Source organism: Oryctolagus cuniculus, chromosome 6, assembly GCF_964237555.1.
Source record: "Oryctolagus cuniculus chromosome 6, mOryCun1.1, whole genome shotgun sequence".
Taxonomy (NCBI): domain Eukaryota; kingdom Metazoa; phylum Chordata; class Mammalia; order Lagomorpha; family Leporidae; genus Oryctolagus; species Oryctolagus cuniculus.
The window spans coordinates 20210403-20232299 of record NC_091437.1 but is presented as its reverse complement, the minus strand read 5'-3'; the positions used below and the strand labels follow the sequence as shown (position 1 = coordinate 20232299).

The 21897-nt window shown below is 39.8% G+C and overlaps 1 protein-coding gene across 13 annotated transcripts in view; it reads left to right on the top strand.

Moving 5' to 3' along the window:
• RAPGEF6 (Rap guanine nucleotide exchange factor 6) overlaps window positions 1-21897 on the top strand; it is a 205911-nt gene that overhangs the window by 55617 nt on the left and 128397 nt on the right. For 12 of the 13 annotated variants that reach the window (XM_070076083.1, XM_070076081.1, XM_051844171.2 and 9 more), the window contains 2 exons: window positions 3195-3264; window positions 14581-14724. In XM_070076083.1, coding sequence (XP_069932184.1) covers window positions 3195-3264; window positions 14581-14724 — 214 coding nt within the window. The remainder of the gene's footprint in view (window positions 1-3194; window positions 3265-14580; window positions 14725-21897) is intronic. The other variant, XM_070076077.1, reaches the window with a different exon arrangement.

Genomic DNA, 21897 nt, shown 5'->3' with positions numbered 1-21897 from the left:
TAGCAGAGAACTGGATCAGGAGTGGAGTGGCTGGGGCTAGAAATGGTGGTGCCTGTATGGGATGCTGTGCCACAACGATGGCCCTTGTTGTATTTCAACACAAATTAGGCTGTGTTCTAGCATGTAGTCTAGCTAATTGGAAACTGATTATTTTGGGCCTTATCTTTTACATTTGGTTGAGTAAGTCCAACACTACTTGATTGTAGGACTAGTATCACATTGCTGAGAATGCTGGTTCATGCTTCAGCCATTGGGTAGCTTTTCTGCCACTCTGGCTCTCAGGTTTGTTCTCACACAGAGTCAAGAGGACTTTTCTGAAGAACTCAAACACATAATCACACACACATATGCATATCCTTATCCATGTTCTTCTCTGCTCTCTGCCTTGTTTCTCTGCCCTTCCTTCTGTTATTCTACCCTATAAATTTTAAGCATCTTTCCCCCCTATCTCACACCTTAGCATTTTCTCTGTCTCTTCTGCTCAGTGAGGTTGTCAGACGGTTGGGCTTCTTCATTCTTGCTTAGTGAAATAGAGATTTCCTGTAGGTACTAAAATGGCCCATTAAACAGGTGATCTTTTGCCTTTTCCCAGTGATCATATCTTAAAATTGTTTTGTGTATTTTGTCTGGATTTCTGGTTTAAGTGAGAAAGTAAATTAGGTTACTGTCCTTTAAGCTTGCATTGAAGCTAGCTTTTAGAATTTTGCTTTTACATATGTTTTAGATAATGTAAGAGTTTGGGAAAACAAAATTTTCTTCTACTTAAGAAAAGGGTGATTTTTTGCTTATGTTGATAAATAATTTTATTTGCATTTTGATTAGAATTTCTAAGCTACTATTTGTAAACCCTTAAACCGTGTGGAAAATCTTTTTTTTTTTTTAATGCTGTTGAACCTTTTTAAGAAGGACTTGCTTGTTACTTTATTTAAGCATTAGCGTATAGTTCATCAGTAAAATTGTGTCATTTTCTCTGTAAATGACTTACATATATATTTATTTATTTTAAGATTTACTTACTTATTTGAAAGTCAGAAGGAAAGGCAGACAGAGATGGAGGGAGAGAGAGAGAGAGAGAGAGAGAGAGGGGTCTTCCATACAATGGTTCACCCTTCAATTGGCCACAACGGCTGGGGCTGTGCCCATCTGAAGCCAGGAGCCAGGAGCCTTTTCTGGGTCTCCTACGTGAGTGCAGGGGCCCAAGGACGTCGGCCATCCTCTACTGATTTCCCATACCATAGCAAAGAGCTGTATTGGAAGTGGAGCATCCTTTTTTTTTTTTTTTTTTTTTTTTTTTTTTTAAACAGGCAGAGTGGACAGTGAGAGAGAGAAAGAGAGAAAGGTCTTCCTTTTCCGTTGGTTCACCCTCCAATGGCCGCTGCGGCTGGCGCACCACGCTGATCAGAAGCCAGGAGCCAGGTGCCCCTCCTGGTCTCCCCTGCGGGGGCAGGGCCCAAGGACTTGGGCCATCCTCCACTGCCTTCCCGGGCCACAGCAGAGTGCTGGACTGGAAGAGGAGCAACCGGGACAGAATCCAGCACCCCAACTGGGACTAGAACCTGGTGTGCCGGCGCCGCAGGCAGAGGATTAGCCAATTGAGCCACAGCGCCGACCGGAAGTGGAGCATCCTTGACTTGAACTGGCACCCATATCGGACGCTGGCACTGCAGGTGGTGGTTTGGCTCAATACACCGCTCAGTGCACCAGCCCTAACTTACGTATTTTTTAAGTTTCTTTTTTGTTACTTTATATTTTATTTACATTATTAGTGGGTACCCGCTCTCCTGGTTTAATTATTTTAGAGTAGTAGTTTATTAATTTGTCATAGTCACAGATTTTCAAATGTTGTGTTAATTTATGTAGCTTTTTTTTTTTTTTTTGAAAGTGGATAGAGAGAGAGACAGAGAGAAAGGTCTTCCTTTGCCGTTGGTTCACCCTCCAATGGCCACCACGGCTGGCGGCTGGCGCGCTGCGGCCGGCACACCGCGCTGATCTGAAGGCAGGAGCCAGGTGCTTCTCCTGGTCTCCCATGGGGTGCAGGGCCCAAGCACTTGGGCCATCCTCCACTGCCTTCCCAGGCTACAGCAGAGAGCTGGCCTGGAAGAGGGGCAACCGGGACAGAATCCGGCGCCCTGACCAGGACTAGAACCCTGTGTGCCTGTGCCACAGGTGGAGGATTAGCCTATTGAGCCGCGGCGCCAGCCTATGTAGCTTTATTAATTTATTCTGCATATAATTATGTTAATATTTTGTGTGTCATACCATTAGAAGGTATTTTTTCTATTCCACTTTTTTAAAGTTTATCTTTTGAATTGAAAATTTGGCTTTTCCTTTGTCATTGTTTTCTTTTGATTCGTTCAGCAGTCTTTCTCTCAGACCAAGAATATAGCAATAACTTTCTTTTAATATTGATCCTTCTGTATTTTTTCTAAAGAGGTAGCCAGTGAATCTAACATTTTTTTAAAGAAATCATCTTTGTGCCTTAACTACATTTCTATACTTAAATATTAGCATTTTAAGGTTTTTAAAAAATCTGTTGTCTAATACTGCTCAAAATAGTAAACTACTTTTAAAAAATGATAATCCTGGGTATATATTTTCATGTAATTCAGTATATATTGGCTAGTGCTCAAAGTTGAAATTGGGCAGAGGGGCCGGTGCTGTGGCATAGCAAGTAGAGCTGTTGCCAGCAGTGTTGGCATCCCATATGGGCACCAGTTCGAGTCCTGGCTGCTCCACTTCTGAGCCAGCTCTTTGCTATGGTCTGGGAAAGCAGTAGAAGATGGCCCAAGTCCCTGGGCCCCTGCACCCACATGGGAGAACCAGAAGAAGCTCTTGGCTTTGGAACAGTGCAGCTCTGACCATTGTGGTTCGTTGGTCTCCCTCCCTCCCTCTCTCCCTCACTCGCGCACTCTCTCTCTCCTCTCTGTGTAACTGACTTTTAAATAAATAAATAAATATTTTTTAAAAAAGAAATTGGGCAGATAGTTTTTATAATTAAGTTTAGGGAGTAAAGCTAGCAATTTAAAGGGAATTTTCATATAGAACTTTGTTAGTCTATTGTGTATGGGCAGTTTTTAAAAGGGGGTGTTTTAGATTTTGTAAAATTTCTTTAATCTAGATTTTTGTTGTTTGGATTTTCCTATATTGATAAGTTAATAATCTTTGCTAAGTAAATTGTTTTTCTATTTTTATAGTTTTGGTAAGCAGTTTGGAGGAAAAAGAGGATGTGATTGTCTTGTATTAGAGCCTTCAGAAATGATTGTGGTAAGAACTTCAAAGAATACTTAATTGTTGTTTGATATGCTTCGGTTTCAACTTCAAATGTAGTAGCCTTTACACACTGAAGGAAGTTCCATTACCATGACCTTATACAGATTCTATTCAGTAGCATTAAAGCATAAGCTAAATTTACACATTTTCGTCTCAAAACTTTCTGGTCTCTTTGAAATAATGTGAAACACACACACACAAAATCCCAAGTCTCATGATTTCTTTTATTTCTTGTACAAGAAAAGTAAAATATTTTTAAAAAGAGATCCTGACTTTTCAAGTGTTTTTTCCTTTCCTTTTAGGTTTAGTAATTATACATGGAACATCCATGATCTGTATACCATAGTATAGGGAAAGAGGTAGAGAAAGAAGAAATACAATTAGACCCAAATTAAAAATGGTCTGTATCTTAGTATTTTTACTTGTTTTATTGTTTGGGATCAGTTTTCATTCAAAGATACTTTTGCAGCAGTGATACCCCATATGGGCACAGGTTAGATGCCAGGCTGCGCCACTTTTGATCTAGCTCCCTGCTAATGCTCCTGCGAAAGCAGTGTAAGATGGCCCAGGTGCTTGGGCCCCTGTACCTCTGTGGGAGGCCCTCATGAAGCTCCTAGCTCCTGCCTTCGGGTGGGCCCAGCTGCAGCTGTTGTGGCTATGTGAACCAGTGGACTGAAGATCTCTGTGTCTCTTTTCCTCTCTGTAACTTTTTCAAATAAATAAATAAATCTTTAAAAAAATACTTCTTTGCATTTTTATTTTAAGAGAACTGGGTAGCTGATGTAAGTTTAGAGTATCTGATTTTGTGTTTAAGCATTTGAAGAATCAAGAACACAGTTCGCTTTTACCTTCTGAGTTGACCTTACTACAAAATAGCCTAGACTGAATGGACTCACTATCCTCCTAGCATCTCACTTAGATGACGTTTTTGTCATTTGATGCTGCTACTGTCAGGTGAACATCTTCAGGTAGTTTGTTTATTCTTCCCCAGATCCAGGCAGCATTGGTTTCCTCATTTAATTGTCAGTTGAGGTCATGTTTCTCATACTTTATGGGAAAAAAATAAGTGCATTAATTTTCTCTTACACATTGTGTTTTAATACTTCATTATATATTTGACCTTGCTTTTATTTATAAAGACTAAGAAAAGGAAAAACTATGAAATCACTTGAAGTATAAAATGTATGGGCTCATCTTGCACTATTCTTGCACCAAATCTAAGATTGTTAGTCTCCTGTCTAAGGAGACCTACTTGTTTTTGTTTTATAACATCTAGCTGCTGGTTGTACGCATTTTTCTGTCTGTTTCATTGCTTCTAGGACCTGTCAGTGAACAGAGCTAGGAAATGTTTGTCATGTAGTACTACAAGAATGTGTGACTCCAACAAAAATATGACTTTGTTACATTAAAGAGTACTGTTTTGATTTGCCAAAGTGTTCTTAGTAAAGGTACTCCCTTCCTTGATTTGTACTCTGTGATTTAGTGTTCTGTGTTGTGGGCTGGGTGTGTGCTGAAGAAATAGTCATTCCCTGATTAAAAAAAAAGGTTGTATGTATGTATACATACATGCTTAAATTTACTTCTCTGTATATCTGTGTTAAAAATCTAGAATTCACCTTAGCTTTTTTTAAATTTTATGTTAAGATTTTATTTATTTCTTTGAAAAAATGATAGCGAGAAAGGGAGAGACAGACTGACTGACTGCCCAGGCTGGGTCAGACTGAAGTCAGGAGATTCACGTGGGGTGGCAGGGGCCCAGTGCGTCATCTTGTACTGCTTTGCCCAGGCCATTAGCACTGTGCTAAATCAGAAGTGGAGCTTCCAGCTCATGAACCAATAGTTGTATTGTATGTGACCCTTGCACCCGGTGGCTCTACCTGCTACACCACAATGCCAGTTCTTCTATTTTGGCTTTTTAAATGCTTTTTTCAAACAATCAAAAACTTTTGTTACTATCAATATATTGTTTTACGCATACAGTAGTTTAAGAATGTTTATCTTTTTTTTTTTTTTTTTTTTGACAGGCAGAGTGGACAGTGAGAGAGAGAGACAGAGAGAAAGGTCTTCCTTTGCCATTGGTTCACCCTCCAATGGCCGCCGTGGCCAGCGCACTGCGGCCGGCGCACCGCGCTGATCCGATGGCAGGAGCCAGGTGCTTTTCCTGGTCTCCCATGGGGTGCAGGGCCCAAGCACCTGGGCCATCCTCCACTGCACTCCCTGGCCACAGCAGAGGGCTGGCCTGGAAGAGGGGCAACCGGGACAGAATCCGGCGCCCCGACCAGGACTAGAACCCGGTGTGCCGGCGCCGCTAGGCAGAGGATTAGCCTAGTGAGCCGCGGCGCCGGCAAGAATGTTTATCTTCTTTAACCTTGTAGAATGCACTACCGGCTAGACTTCTTTTTAAGGGCAGTGTGATACAGAGAGAGGGAGTCGAGAAATCTTCCATCAGCTGGTTTACTCCCCAGTTGGCCTCAACAACCAAGACTGGTTCAGGCCAAAACCTGGAGCTTTATTTGGGTCTGCCACATGGGTGTAGGAGCCTGGTCACTTGGGCCATCCTTGGTTGCTTTCCCAGACATGTTAGTGGTGAGCTGGATTGAAAAGGAGGCAGCAGGAACTGGAACCAGTAACATATGGTATGTGTTGCAGCGGCAGCGTAACTTGATTGGCCACAATGACTGCCCCTAGCTAGATATTATCAGCCACGAATATAGATAGACACTGTTAATGTACAATTTGATGAGATTGACAGTTGTGCTCCTTTTGTAGCTTAGTTCTCTAAAGAAATAAATAAATACTGTTGTCATCTACTACACAAAGTAAAGAAGTACTCAGAATAAGAACACAAAGGCCAGGCTAAAGGGGCTCTGCTGGGCCAAGTCTGGAAAATTTGAGAATCCAAATAAAAGTTTAGAGTAATTCATGGTACCCTGATGGATAATATAGAACTGTATAAGTTCTAATGTTATGAAGGAGCGAATGAATGAATAAGGGAGAAGAGAGAGTGGAATGCCAACCAATAAATACTGAAGGAATGATTGTTAGAAAATGATTAAGGGATGCTAAAAATTGGGCCATATGTTTGGTGAGGACTGGAATACTTAGGTAGTCTTAGAATATTTTCTTAAAAATCATTTATAATGGGAAAAATTTTTAGAGCTGGCACCCTGGCTCGCTTGGCTAATCCTCCGCCTGCGGTGCCGGCACCCCGGGTTCTAGTCCTGGTTGCTCCTCTTCCAGTCCAGCTCTCTGCTGTGGCCCTGGAGGGCAGTGGAGGATAGCCCAAGTGCTTGGGTCCCTGCACCCGCATGGGAGACTGGGAAGAAGTACCCAGCTCCTGGCTTCGGACTGGCGCAGCACCGGCCATAGCGGCCATTAGGGGAGTGAACCAACGGAAGGAAGACCTTCCTTTCTGTCTCTCTCTTGCTGTCTATAACTCTCTCTCTCTCTGTCTCTCTCATTGCCTAACTCTGCCTGACAAAAATAAAAAAAAAAATTTTTTTTGACAGGCAGAGTTAGAGTTAGACAGTGAGAGGGAGAGACAGAGAGAAAGGTCTTCCTTTTCTATTGGTTCAGCCCCCAAATGGCTGCTACAGCCAGCGCGCTGCGCCGATCAGGAGCCAGGTGCTTCCTTCTGGTCTCCCATGCGGGTTCAGAGCCCAAGCACTTGGGCCATTCTCCACTGTGTTCCCGGGCCACAGCAGAGAGCTGGACTGGAAGAGGAGCGACCGGGACAAAATCCAGCACCCCAACCGGGACTAGAACCCGCAGTGCCAGTGCCGCAGGTGGAGGAATAGCCAAGTGAGCCGCGGTGCTGGCCAAAAAAAAATTTTTTTTTTAAACTTCTAGTCAGAAAACATGACAGATCCTGTCAAAACAGTAATCAGTCATTTCTACCACAATTGTATGATCACAAGCAAGGAACTCAGACATCAACCTCTATGATAATATTGCTGCTAGAGATACAGACTTGAATCAGATCATTAGAGTTTCGCAGACCAACTAAATTGAAACACTTTGTAAAGAGGTAATTTTTTTAAATTATTTATTTGGAAGATCTAGAGAGGAAAAGATGCATCTTCTATCGGCTGGTTCATTCTCCAAATGCTGGCAGCAGCCAATTGTGAGCCAGGTGGAAGCCCAGACAGGAAGTCCATTGAGGTTTCCTGCATGGATTGAAGGAATGTTGCACATCATTCCTGCCTCTCAGGTACATTAGCTGGAAGCCAGATCAGAAGCACAGAATAGCCACGATTCTAATCAGGCATTCTGATTAGGAATGTTGGCATCCCAAGCAGTGGCTTAACTCACTGTGCACAATGCCTGCCCCAAATTGAAAGGCAATCTACTAATAAAGTGGCCTATACTCTGGTATAGGAAGATTGATCAACAGTTCCAGATTAAAGGAGGAAAAAAGAAATAATAACAAAGTATAATGTTTCATCTTATTTTAAATCTAAGGGCTCTAATGATGATGGCCCCTCTCTGTTGCTCTGCCTTTTTATAAAATTTATTTTGAAAGCAGGAGTTAGATCTGCCATTAGCTGAATCACTCTCCAGAAGGCTGCGGTGGCCAGGCTAAAACAGGACCTTCATCCGGGTCTCCCTTGTAGGTGGCAGGCACCCAAACATCTGGGCCATCTTCGGCTTTTCTCAGGGCAGTAGCAAGGATCTGGATCTGAAGTGGAGCATTCAGGACTTGAACCATTGTCCATATGGGATATTCTGTTTATTTCTCTTTTTTCTATTTTTTTATAGGAACTTAAAAAATTTTTTTTTTTTTTTTACTTGGAAGAGTGACAGGGAGAGACAGAGGGAAGGAGGTCTTCCATTCACTCCATCACTCTGCCAAATGGCTGCAACAGCCAAATCTCAGCCAGGCTGAAGATTGGAGACTTTTTTTCCCTCTTCCTCCTCTCTTCACCGTACTCCTGTAGAAACAGTGTTTGAGCTCTCATTTTAGTGTTGATTCTGGCTATTTGTAAACATTGATTGTAAAATATTTGAAGGTAAAAAGTAGCCAGGAGGGGTTGTGTGTGCAGTGTGCAATGGTTTAAGTAGTTGCCCACGGCATCAGCATCCCAAGTGGGCATTGGTTATAGTCCCAGCTGCTTCACTTCTGATCCAGCTCTCTGCTATGGCTTGGGAGAGCAGTGGAAGATGGCCCAGGTGCTTGGGCTCCTGCACCTTTGTGTGAGACCTGGAACAAGTGCCTAGCTTCCAGCTTCTGATCAGCCCAGTTCCTGCTGTTAGGGCCATTTAAGGAGTGAACCAGCAGATGGAAGAGCTCTCCCTCTCTCCCTCCTTCCCTCTCTCTCTTCTTCCCCCTCTGTCTGTAACTCTGCCTTTCAACTAATAAATAAATATTAAAAAAAAAAAGTAGCCAGGAATATATATGACTTGAATGCCAGTAGCCAATTTGATCTCTGTTTTTTTCCAGTATTTTAGCTTCATGTATTTATTTTCAGAGTTTCTTATTTTATTATTTTGTACAGTCATTCTTTGTTCATATTTAACCATATATTTAGCATTTTTTGCTTTTTAATTCTTTCATCTAAGACCTTATTTATGGAACTGCTCATTACATTGGAGTACATCCTATAAATTCTTCTTTTGTGAAGTTTTTGTTGGTAAACAGCTGGGTATAGTTTTTTTTTTTTTTTTTTTTTTTTTTTTTTTAGTATAAAATGTGAAAGTAGGTTTATTTTGCCACATTCTTGGACAGTTTTTTTTTGCCATGGATACAACTGTAGGAGGGAAATTATTTTCTCTCAGCACAGTCAATGCATTCAACTATTTTCTGGCACCCATTGTTGGGGGATATGTTATTAATCTAATTGCCCTTCTTTTTATCCTATTTATATTTTCATTCTGGCTGTGTGAAGAGTCGTCTTCTGTTTCTCTTTTTGAATTTGTTCTTGGGAATTTTAATTATTCTGCTTTGAATTTGTTGGACTGTTTTGAGCTTTTTAGAAAATATCTTTGGGCTTATCTCATTCCCCGTTTCTGCTGTCACCACTGTGAGCCATGTATACATGTATACTCTCTTCACCTTGTCTTCAGTATGTTGTTAACTATCTCCTTTTTCATCTCTTCATGACTTGTCCCATGGTGAGTAATTCTTCTGACTCCTTTCTAACTCATTAACTCCCTTTTTAATTGCACCTTAATATGCTATTCATTTCACTCATTTTTCTTTTTTACTTTTTATTTCTATTTCATTTTGGGCAATTTTTATTGACCTATGTTTAAACTTTGCTTGTTTCTAATTTTGAAAGCAGGGAGACAGATGTCTCATCTGCCAGTTTACTCCCCAAATGCCAAAGCCAGGAACTGAATCTGGATCTCCCATGTTGATGTCAGGGAGCCAACTAGTTGAGCCATCGTCTGCCATGTCCCAGCGTGTGCGTTAGCAGGAAGCTGGAAGCAGTAGCAGAGCCAGGACTCAAACCTAGGCACTCGGTTATCGATGCCTTAACTGTTGTTTGAGACACCCAATACAAGATCATTTATTCTTAACTCACTGAGAAGCTTAAACTTCTTGAAAAACTAAGAAGCTTGTTAAAGGCATTCTTCATTTCTGTTACTGTATTTTTTTTCTGATATGTTTATTTTACTCCGTATTTTTGTGTGTGCTGAAATTCCCCTCCTTTTCATGCCTGTTTTCTATTTTTCCAGCAAGGCTTTAATGTACTTACCATAGTTGTTCTAAGTTCTCTGATAGTTTGAGCATCTGAATGAGCTCTGATTTTTATAGACTGTTCTACTCATTGATTTTTCTCTTGGCAGTGTCTTTTTTTTTTTTTTTTTAAGCTTTCTTTTTTTAGATTTTACTCATACTTTTGGATTTAATGCAAGGCATTGTGTGTAGGGCAGTAAAGCTTGAGGCCTGGAAATGAACATCCATCCCTCTTCTGGTGTTGAGCTAACTTTGGATTTGTTACTGGTGTGATTGTCTCTTTAGTGTAGCAGCAATTTATTTTCTTTCTTTCTTTCTTTCTTTCTTTCTTTCTTTCTTTCTTTCTTTCTTTCCTTCCTTCCTTCCTTCCTTCCTTCCTTCCTTCCTTCCTTCCTTCCTTCCTTCCTTCCTTCCTTCCTTCCTTCCTTCCTTCTTTCCTTCTTTCCTTCTTTCCTTCTTTCCTTCTTTCCTTCTTTCCTTCTTTCCTTCTTTCCTTCTTTCTTAGCTTCCATCTGCTGGTTCGTTCCCTGCATGGCCACCGAAGCCAGGAGCTTCTTCCAAGTCTCGCTAGTGAGTGGTAGGGGCCCCAGGAGCTTTTCTTAAAGATTTATTTATTTATTTTGAAAGAGTTGGAGAGAGGGAGATACAGATCTTTGATCCACTGGTTCACTCCCTACATGGCGTAAAAAGACTGGAACTGCACCAGGTTGAAGCCAGGAACCATGAGCTACATCCTGGTCTCACATGTGAATCGCAAAACCCTAAACACCATTAACAGGGAGCTGGATCAGAATTGGAGTGGTCTGGACTCCAACTATTGGTTGTCCATATGGGATGCTGGTGTCACTGGTGGCAGTTGACCCAGTTCACCCTCATGCCAGTGCTCACTTGATCTGTCTTCGGCTGCTTTTCCTAGGCCCTTTGCAGTGAGCTGGGTCAGAAGTAGAGCAGCTGATAACATGAACTGGCATCCATATGAGATGCTGGCATCAAAGGTGGCAGCTGTATCTGCTGCGCCACAACACTAGTCATGCGTCAGTGGTTTCAAATTCTCCGATGTCACCTTGTTTTTAGGTTTGTTGAAAGATTTTGTTTCAGTGTTCCTGTGATCTTGTGCTTCAGACAGGGTCTCTTTCCGTGTTCTCATCTGCTTTCCAAATGTAGGCCACTGTGGCTTCATTACTCAGTCTGCCTAGCCTGGTTGAGGGGAAGGTGGGGGAAGAGGGGATTTAGGGTTTTTTGTGGTCAGTGCTTGGTTGCCATTTATAATCTCTGGCTCATTTTCAAAGTTTCCTTCTGTTCTAATTGTCTTTTTTTTTTTTTTTTTTTTTTTTTTTTTTTTTTTTTTGTGATGGCTCTGTTTTCTGGTAAGTATATTGGAGTATTTGCAAGACTAAGTCTGCTTTTTCTGTTTTTTATAGGTCTTATTTCCTCACACAGTGAGATTTTGTTGTAGTTGGGATTTTTCTATGTGAGTTTATATGCTGTGGAACTTCAGTATAGTTTTAGATTTTGAGTTAGTTTTATTCTTGTAAAGTTTTACATTGTTTCTGCCTGTGTTTGTTGTATGTTATCAGTATTGAGCAATGCTTAAATTTAGGTATGTGCTTAAGGTGTTACCAGTTGAAACTACAGATATTTGTGAGGATGACTGGTGGATTCCAATTCTTCAGGGAAATTTGTTTTGTTTGGTTACTTTGTTATACTGTGTCCACCTCCCCCGCCCCCTTCCGTTCATTCGCCCTTTTAATGAGAGTGTAACTGATTGGGATGAGCTTATAAAGAGTAGGTTTGCTCTTGTATTCTCTAACTGTGGTAGGTTTTCTGTGTTCTCTCACCTCCTTTATAAACATCCAAATGGAAGGTCCAAGGTCTAGAGTTGGGCAGAAACAGTCCAGCTGGTGAGGGGCTTTGGTGTTAGTCTTCATCTAAGTGTTCTTTCTGGCTTTGGGATTCCTTCCTTTTGTGCTATTTTGGTTATGCATTTGCCAGTTTTTTTAAATTCTGCATTTTGATGTACCATTTGATGTTTTCAATACAACATATAAACATTTGAAGTTTTAAATACTTTAGTTATATTTAGTTGTAATTTTAAGTGGATTTAATCTTTTATATTGTAGAATTGAAAGTTAGAGATTTTTTTCCTTGCATTTGATATTTTCCCCAATATTTTGAAATGCAAAAGGTGCTTCCCTAAATTTAGTTTCCATTTCTGCTTAAAAAGTCTTCATGATTTAAATTTTTGATTTTGCTCTATGAGTGGTAGATATTTAAAGATCTAAGAATCATATAATAATGAACTTTGACCTGAAATAGAGAATCTGGTCTCTCTTGGGAATAGGGTGACATGTCATCTCTTATATGTGAATTACTTAACATTTATGAGATTCTATGCTGTCTATTACAATAAGAAGAGTACCTGTGTAATAGAGTTTTTTCTGAGCCTTGAGTGTGGTGTCATAATTTCTAGTGCAAGGCCTAATGGACTGATTGAATGAATGTTCCAGTGTTTTTTTACCTCTTTTGGAGGTAGCAAATACTAGCTACCCATACAGAATTCTTTTGTCCTTGAGCCAAAAATCAATCCCTTGTCTCCTGTGGGGTTTTCCTTCTAGTAAACTAATATGTAATGCCTGATTATGCCTGCCTGTGTATTTCTTGGGACCTTATGCATAGGCCCAAGGACCTAACATATTTGAGAAAAAAAGGAGAATTTAATGCCCATTTTGGCAACCCTCTTGGGTGTTAAGTAGACAAAGATTATTGTAATATAAGAGTTCCTGCTTTAGGGAACTTATCTCATTAGTGAGATAGATTTATCAAATAATTGTGTTCGGTATATTTAGTGCTGTAAAAGAATTAACACCTCCCTGGAGAACAAGAGGTACATTTAGGGGAACAATGTGTTGGCAGCCAAGGATAAGAGGAATGTCTTCTGTCATTATGGAAGAGATGGGCAGTTGAAACGTCGATGTCATGTGAAGCTAGAATCGATAGGATGATACATATTGAGGAAGTAACCCAAGTTAATTAAGCTACTTGTGTAGCAGAGTTATTATTATATAGGAGTATAAGGTCATGAATAGTCACTTTGACCTGGCTGCTGCATATCCTTGAACTCTCACATCTGAAAGAGAACAGATTACATGGTCAAGTATTTCTGAAAATTCACTATAAAATATTGCATATCTCATTAAAGCTTTTATGTGAGTTTCTGTTGGGAGGAAGATGAGTAAACAGCATTTGCAGATTCACTGTAAGTGGCTTTGACATCAAATGTAACTAATCAAAATGTATTTGGTAAACAGTAGTAGTCCATCGGAGCATTTTAAATAGCAGACCTGACATGAATTTTCTGACTATGCAGGATGGAACTGGAAAATGTGTCTAAAGCAGCAGGGTCACCTGTTCCTGTAGTTCAGGACTGAGGTGATTAAAATCTGAATAAAGTGTGGTGGTAATGGAATGAAAGAACATTAGGAGAGGGATTTATTAAAAAAAGAAGAACTGATAGTTTGAGACATGATTAAACCTAAGATTTGGAAGCCAAGCACGGGAGCTGGGAATGTTGATTAGATTATATGTTTGGTTGCTTTTCAGTTTTGAAAGTGCAAGAAGCCTATTAGTTAAGATAAATAGGGGAAAACTGAGATCATTATTGATTGAAAGTGAGGTTAATTATACGCTATATTTTAGAGCATATCAATATACTTTGTAAAAAGTAAGTTCACTGTGTTATTTATTTGACAGAATTATAGACAGAGAGAAAGGTCTTCCTTCCGTTGGTTCACTCCCCAAATGGCCACTACGGCCAGCGCTGTGCTGATCCAAAGCCAGGAGCCAGGCGCTTCTTCCTGGTCTCCCATGTGGCTGCAAGGCCCAAGCACCTGGGCCATCCTCCACTGCCTTCCCGGGCCACAGCAGAGAGCTGGACTGGAAGAGGAGTAACCAGGACTAGAACCCGGCACCCATATGGGATGCCGGCGCTGCAGGCGGAGGATTCAAGTGAGCCACGGCGCCGGCCCCAACACTGCGTTCTTCTGTCAGCAACAGAAGCTTTGGAGATTGACCTATATACGTGTGCACGTGGCTGGAACGTTTTAAGCCCTCAGTACATGTTAGCTTGCTTTTTCTTTTGTTTTCTTTCCTGAAAGACGCCAGCCTGCCTTTTGGTATTGTCTTACATTAAGATGAACCTGAAAGAATGTTACATTAAGTTTTTGTTGTTTTTTAGCAGTTCATTGAAGTCATAAGCAAGATGGTTTGCTAAGTAAAATAAGTCTGTAAGCAGACAGTTTGTAATAAGACTAACTCAGAAGTTATAATTACTGAATGTTTAGGTGTAGTTAACAACCTTCATTTCTGGTAAGTGACTTGACTTAGAGGATATATGCTTAGGTGTGCACAACAGGGACCGTTCCTGGAAGGAAGCTGTGGTCTCTACATCTCTATAATAACATCACCTTTACTTTTGTAAACTGATGAGTGCCGTCCTTAATGTGGTCTGTTTGGTGACACAGTTTCTTGCAAGAAATAAAGGAAGCTTCCTTATGAGCTTATTACGACTCCATAGACTGTCATTAGTGTGGAAAAATTGGATGTTTAATGAAGAATGTGAATATGTATTACAGGTAGAGAATTCTAAAGACAATGAAGATAGTTTTCTACAAAGAGAAATTCCTGCCCGACAGTCTCGAAGAAGGTTTCGGAAAATTAACTACAAGGGAGAGCGCCAAACCATTACTGACAATGTGGACATTAATAGCTATCTTTCTGTGAGTATGTTTAGAACATTTTGTGAGTCTTCATTTTCATGTGTAGTATCTTTAATTTACGTATATTTTTGAAGATCTCAACACTTAGGTTCTTCATATGGAAGTTTGGGGCAAATAATACATTTATAATTTTTTTAAAGACTTATTTATTTGAAAGAGTTACACAGAGAGAGGAGGAGAGGGAGAGAGAGAGAGGTCTTCCATCCACTGGTTCACTCCTCATTGGGCCACAATGGCTGGAGCTGTGCCAATCCCAAGCTGGGAGCTTCCTCTGGGTCTCCCAAATGGGTGCAGGGGCCCAAGCGCTTGGGCCATCCACTACTGCCTTCCCAGGCCATAGCAAAAAGCTGGATCAGCCAAGACCTGAACCCACGCCTATTTGGGATGCTGGCACTGCAGGCAGCGGCTTTACCCCCTACACCATAGTGCCGTCCCTACATTTATAAGTTTTAAAAAGCCTTTTGCTTGATTGGGTTGTTAGGAATATGCTTAGCATTGGAAGTTTCATTTTTGCTTCTTTGATGAATAATGTAACAAAAAATGTTTTACCCTATCTTTGTAGAAATACTTGTGGATTTTCGTTATTGGATTGGGGTATAGATTGGAGTCCTGAGAGTTCAGGTAGTAGACTCACTGGGAGTTTTAGGGTTTTTGTTTTTTGTTTTCAACTGATATGCTCTAAGGCATAACAAATGAAGTATTATGGAAATTCTTCCTTTGAAATGTGAGGCAAATGCATGCAATACATCTTAGTGCAGGAAAATATGGAGATGTTAAAGGTTTGTTTACCCATGCAGTTACTTAAAAATAGAGTAGTAACTTTGATAATAAGAGAAGAAATACTGTTTCTTCGGAATTCTTTACTGAAAAATAAATCAGTCAAGATATAAGGAAAAACCAAAAATAAATTTATGTGTATGTTTGAGGTGAGAGGTTTCATAATTAGTTTTCAGGGAGTCATGATCCTCAAGAAGTGTCTGAAGCTTTTTCTCCTGTTGATGTGTGTTTAAATAATACTTGAAAGCTAGAACGATAGCTGATGGCAGCACAGTTCTCAAGGGAATGTTCTTCAGGTCGTTGGAAAGACATTCGTTTCATTTTAGGAGTAAGAAGCAGGGATCTCTACTGGAGTCAGTATTAGGTTTAAGGCAGCTGTAAGCTTTTGTACCATTGCGTAATAAGCAGACTTTGCTGACTTTATTTCACAGTGTGTGTTTATTTTTTGAAAGATTAAGAATTTATTGTTCCTACCACCTAGTTATGTAACCACTGATGACTTTTCATATATTCTTAGATAAAACTTTTCAGTATGTAGATAGTTAAGACTTTTTTGAAACCCTGGCCTTGAAAAACTTAAATATATTTTGTAATTTTTTGAAACTTAATCCAAATTGAGTATCTTTGCTGATAATTATTAAAATTTAACACTCTTTTTAGTGGTTACATAGTATTGCATTATAATAACGTGTAATTCATTTTCCAGTATTTGGTCATTGATTATTGATAATTTCTAGTTTTTCATTGTTTATTTAAAAAAAGAGATGCTGAGTATCATTGTGATTATATAGGCCTACATCTTTATTTCTTTAGAAAAAAATCTCAAAAGGTAGGATTGCTAAATTAGTGTCTTTAATTATATTATTTGGTAATTCTTGTGTGAGCTAAAGAGTGCATGTTGTGTGCATGTGTTTTGATTTATTTTTCTGGTCTCAACTATAGGTGTGTTGTTTTTCCAGATACTTTCGGAGTTTTGTCATGAAACTCGGCAAATCTTTATTTTCTCTTTGTAGCTGTGACTTGTGCTTATGAGTCATTTGCTTTTTAACTATCTTGTGTGCTGAAGATTGTCTTCTCAGGAAGGGATATTCTGGTTTTCTGAGTGGATCAGAAAGAGCAGTGGGCACCGTGCTAGGGATTCTGTTTGGTGATAATTCCTATGGAAAGTGGCATTTTGCATGTAAAAGGTTTGTATAGCTACTGTCAGGTCATTATCCTGTTAAGTACTGACATGAAGGGGAGTAGTAAGTTGATTGAATTTAGACAAAACTGATTTATTAACTATTAGGCTGTGTTTGTGATGAGTTTTTGGTCGTTATTTCGCGTTCATGAGTTAATAGGATTTTATTTTCCCTTTAAAAAGTGTATATTTCAGGTAACTTTGAAGATGCAGGATTGATCCGCCTGTGGTGCCCGTACCCTGGGTTCTAGTCCCTGTTGGGGCACCGGGTTCTGTTCCTGGTTGCTGCTCTTCCAGTCCAGCTCTCTGCTGTAGCCCAGGAGGGCAGTGGAGGATGGACCTGCGTGGGAGACCTGGGGCAGGGTGGGGGCTGGCTCCTGGCTTCTGATTGGCGCAGTGCGCTGGCTGCAGCATGCTGGCCATGGCAGCCATTTCGGGGGTAAACCAGTGGAAGTAAGACCTTTCTCTCTGTCTCTCTCTCTCACTGTCTAACTCTGCCTGTCAAAAAAAAGAAAATGCAGGATTGAGAGGTTTTTATTTACTTCTAATTAAATCCACTAGTTATGTAAACTCTGTGCACCTGGTCAAAGTCCTGCATACAACAACAGTGCATGGATTTCAAATTTTTTTGCACCAAAATAAACTTAATTCTCGTTTTTCACAAACATATTGAAGACCCTTCTACTTGGAAGATGGGAACACAGTTACAGTCTAACTAGTCAGTAATATCTGTAGATTGTTCCTCTCAGATGTTTCAGAATTTATGTCTTCCCCTCAGTTTGCCATGTCATTGCCTTAGTGCTCTTGTTTTTCTTTAAGGGCTATTATTCAAGCCCTTGGATCCTTACTTGCCACGTAGGAGACCGGGATGGAGTTCCAGTCCTGGCTTTGGTGTGGGCCAGCCATGCTTACTGCATACATGTAGAGAGTAAGCAGAAAGAAGCTCTCTCTCTGTCTCTGCTTTTTAAATAAAATAAAAATAAGCAAATTTTAAAAATATTTTTTAATTTAAAAATGCATCTTACTCTTTTTAAACACATTGTGAATCCAATCAAAACATGGTACACTGTAAGAGCTTGGGGGAAAAAAGATGTAATCACACAAATAGGAAATGAGAAAAAGCTTCTTGCTATGTTAGCGATGTGTGAGCCTAAAATCAAAGAGGAAGATTCCAGAGTGTCATAGTGTCACCGCCACCCACTAAACAATCGCAGAATAAACAGTTGGGTAGAAAGAAAATAGGTAAGGAAGTCCGAGCAGAAGGAAACTTCACCTTTAAAACCCGTGTTCCATGATGCTGTCATGGAAATCCCTCTCTCCACGTGTTTGCTTGGGAAGTGCTGGCTTACTCTAGGTATGTGCAGGCCCTCTGGTGGAGAAGCAGAGAAGAGACTGTCAACAGCTTAATGTCAGAGGAGGTACAAAGCAACATAGAAAACAAGTAAGAAAACCTGTGATTTGGCAGGCGCCGTGGCTCACTAGGCTAATCCTCTGCCTGCGGCGCTGGTACTCTGGGTTCTAGTCCCGGGTGGGGCGCCGGATTCTGTCCCTGTTGCTTCTCTTGCAGGCCAGCTCTCTGCTATCGCCTGGGAGTGCAGTGGAGGATGGCCCAAGTGCAAAAAATGCATTAGCTGATAGAAAAAATACACTCTTACTCTTTGATAGAATGTGCCTAAAGTTTATAACAATGATGGTACAGATTTTTAAGACATGCACATTCTGACAAAAAAGACATCTGAACAAATTACTGCCATGTGACGTAATGAGTAGCTACAGTTACGTGCATGTTTATTATGAGAACATAGATCTGTACCTAAACCTTCCAAAGAAAAATGATTAAGTTCTGCCACGAGGTAAGGTGGAGTCGTGTGTTGAGGATGAGAAGCTTCTGCTGAGCTAGAGAACAAAAGAAAATTTGGGGGTACAAGGAACAAGTTACATAGGGGTGCATACAAAGATACAGTTGCTTCAAAGGTCAGTGAATTTTTTCAGAATGGCTGAAAGGATGGAAATTCATAGAAAAAGTGGGAAAAAAGTTGGAGAGGTAGACAAAGTCAACACTTGTGTAGTTGGATATGGTGGATACTGACCGCATGTAATTATTTATTTGTTAGTTGTTAAGAATTAATTGAAATTTAAATTTTAAATCCTTAGTCACACTAGCCCAGTTTTAAGATATCAATTGCCACATGTGGCTAGTTGTTACCAATCTGCTCCCTCCCAGAGTGCATATTACCAGGAAGCTGCCAGGACTTCAGCAGGCACTCTGTTATGGAATGTGCTTGTCCCAAGCTGGAGACTTAACTGATGTGCCAAATGCTTACCCCAGGCGCACTTTGCAATGTGGCTGATTGAGAGGTGCTTATTAGGATACCAGATAACAAGTTTTTTCCTGGTACACTGAATAATGGCTACATACTACCACTTGGTGTTAAGGTTTCTAGCAATGAGTGTTTTACTTTTGAGTGTGTGGGTGTGTGTTAGTGATAAAGCTATTGATGTAATATGAAACAGCTCCCTGCCCCCAACCTGTTGATGAAAAACTAGAGTACTTTGGTCTGAATATGTAAATACTAAGATTCTTTCATGGAGTACACACCACTGAAGAGACACTTTAAACACTGATTTTTCTGATTGTCGTTAATTGTATTTGGTAAATACTTGAGTGAAATAATGAGTGCATAAGCAGTCTTCTGTCACTTCTAAACTGTGCAAGTTTGCATCTGGAGCCTTTGCTTAAATGTGTAAGACAGTAAATGCTGGTCAGATTGCTACTGTGAAATAATAGGGCCCACGTTGGAGCATCTGCAGCTTGTCTGTATTGCTTCTCATCCTGTTTCTAACCCAAAGTGCTCTGCACAGGTACTTTGTTCTTTGTTTTGCTTTCCACCTTCAAAACACAAGAAGGGTTTCCTTTGGTGATGTTCACAAGTTTCTCATTTCTTCTAGCAGAATTCTACTTCTTGTTTGCCTTTTGAGAAATAACATGGAATTCTTGGTAAGAGGTTCTTGTACCTCATTAGAGGGTTGTAAGTCCATAAATAAAAACATTGAGGTGATATAACAAATTAACTAGAGCATATTTGTTGCAATTTTGTGAAAAAAAATGCTGATGGTAAAATCTATAGAAGAGTACTAAGGAAGTGAATTTGCTGTAATCCTCAAAACTGGAGACAGCCAGTGTTGCTAATGACTTGTTAGGATGTCTTTTAATCAGTTAAGGTTTTTAAACTAATTTAGATGCTACTGAATATTTAGTAGTATCTGTTTTTCATGCAGTTAAATTGTTCTCAAAACAGCTAAGTACTCCCATGTACTTTCCAGTTTCACTCCTATTATAAGCAACTTTTATATTTATACATGATTGATAATATCCCTAGGATTGATTCATAGGAATTAAATTACCGGGTTAAGGATATGGAAAGAATTTTTAAACTTCTACAGAAATACTTATATTGCTCTTCTCTCAGAGGTCAGTTTGTAAAATTGTCTTACTCTATTTGAACTTGAGCCATATGTGGAAGAGAGCAGGGCAGGGCCCCTACATTGTCGCTGGGACTTCGTCCTACCATGTAGGTGACACTGATATATGTGGATTTGCCCAGGGAACTAGAATCAGCAAGATTTGTTTTACGACATTGGAGACAGAGTGATTACTTAAGATCTTTGGATGATTATTTGTATGGGTGGGTGATGTCCACCCTGCAGACCTTGTAAGGCTAACAAAAATCATTTGGTCTGGCCCTACCAAGACAACCACAGGCGGGACTCAAAATTCAATAAAGCTATAGGAAGCCAATTTTAAATTGATAATTTCATATGGCCAGTCAGTGATGTTATAAATACTGAAATGGCCCTTGACAGTAGAAAGCCTTTCTACCCCTGGTTTAAAATCAACAGGGTATTAATGTATTCTGGTGGTTTAGTGTGACAACATTCCAGTTGGAAGGGGAATAAATGACTTACTCACATGTAACAGACGATTAGATGCTGAGTGCTATTGCCCTTTCCTTTGATTAGTTATTTGTTCAGTGACTCTGCTGTGTTCTTTATTTGCCTTTTATAGTGTCTGAAAATTCAGTTTTTTAAGATAGAAAAGTGGTACAAAGGTAAATCTCTAATGTGGTTCAGGAATTACAGATAGAGACAATATTCTGGATAGTTTAGTTTAAAAATGAGATTTAATTGTCATGTGTATATTTGGATCTTTTAATTATGCATCATATTTTATGCAGAAAATTATTGCACTGTCTTAAAACTATGGGTTTGCTTATACTGTATAACATACTGGAATGATTAGTGTATATACAAAATGTGTTCTTTTGTGTATGAGAAATGCTTGCTAGATGCCCAGTGCAAGGGAAAGTAGAAGCATGGTGGTGCCTTTTATGCCTTTTATTGTTCCTTCAGCTCCACTGATTCTAATTATAGAAGCTTACATCACCTTGGTTGATGATAGCAGAATCTCTTTGCTTTTTCTTGTTTGATAGTTCCCTAAGGATGGGTCATATTTCATAGTGCATATGTGCCCTGCTGGTGGCTCTGACAGAGGTTTTTTCTTTTTTCTTTTTTTTTTTAAATCATGGAGGTTATCTGTAAGTGGACATAGATGATGTGTGCTGTTACAAAAGCAAGAAAGTGTTAATACTCTGGCTTCCCTTCTTTTAGAAAGGAGCAAAAGATACCATAGGCAGTTTGAAAGCAAGAAATCCAGAGGGGCACCAGTAATTAGAGTTAACCATGTCTGAGAACTACAGAGATTGGTTTCAGATGTTCAAGTTAAGCATGGGGAGAAAGGGTTGAAAAGCTTGCTATGATCCCTTAAAAAGGCTTGCAGTTAGCACTTAATCATTTATCTTCCATCAGGGTGAAAGTGTTTTTACTGTGTAAACCAGTACACTTAACAGTTTATATTTCAAAGACCAGATTCTTACAACTAAAATACAGAAGTAAGTGGCTTATTTATTTTGTAAAACTATGGAATATTTCTCTGTCACCTCTTTTTGTGTTTGGCCTATTTGAATTGATTATAATTTCATTCTGCAGGTGGAGATTGTGCCTAAGATTCACGTAACTCTGATTTTTGTTAATTAGGGCTTTTTTTTTTTTTGCATAGTATTTGGAGTGTATGTCTTCTCATAGAACTTTACCATTATCTGTTGTGACTTCTCCCTCACCTTTTCATTGTTGTTACCTTTTATTTGGTTTTCTGTACA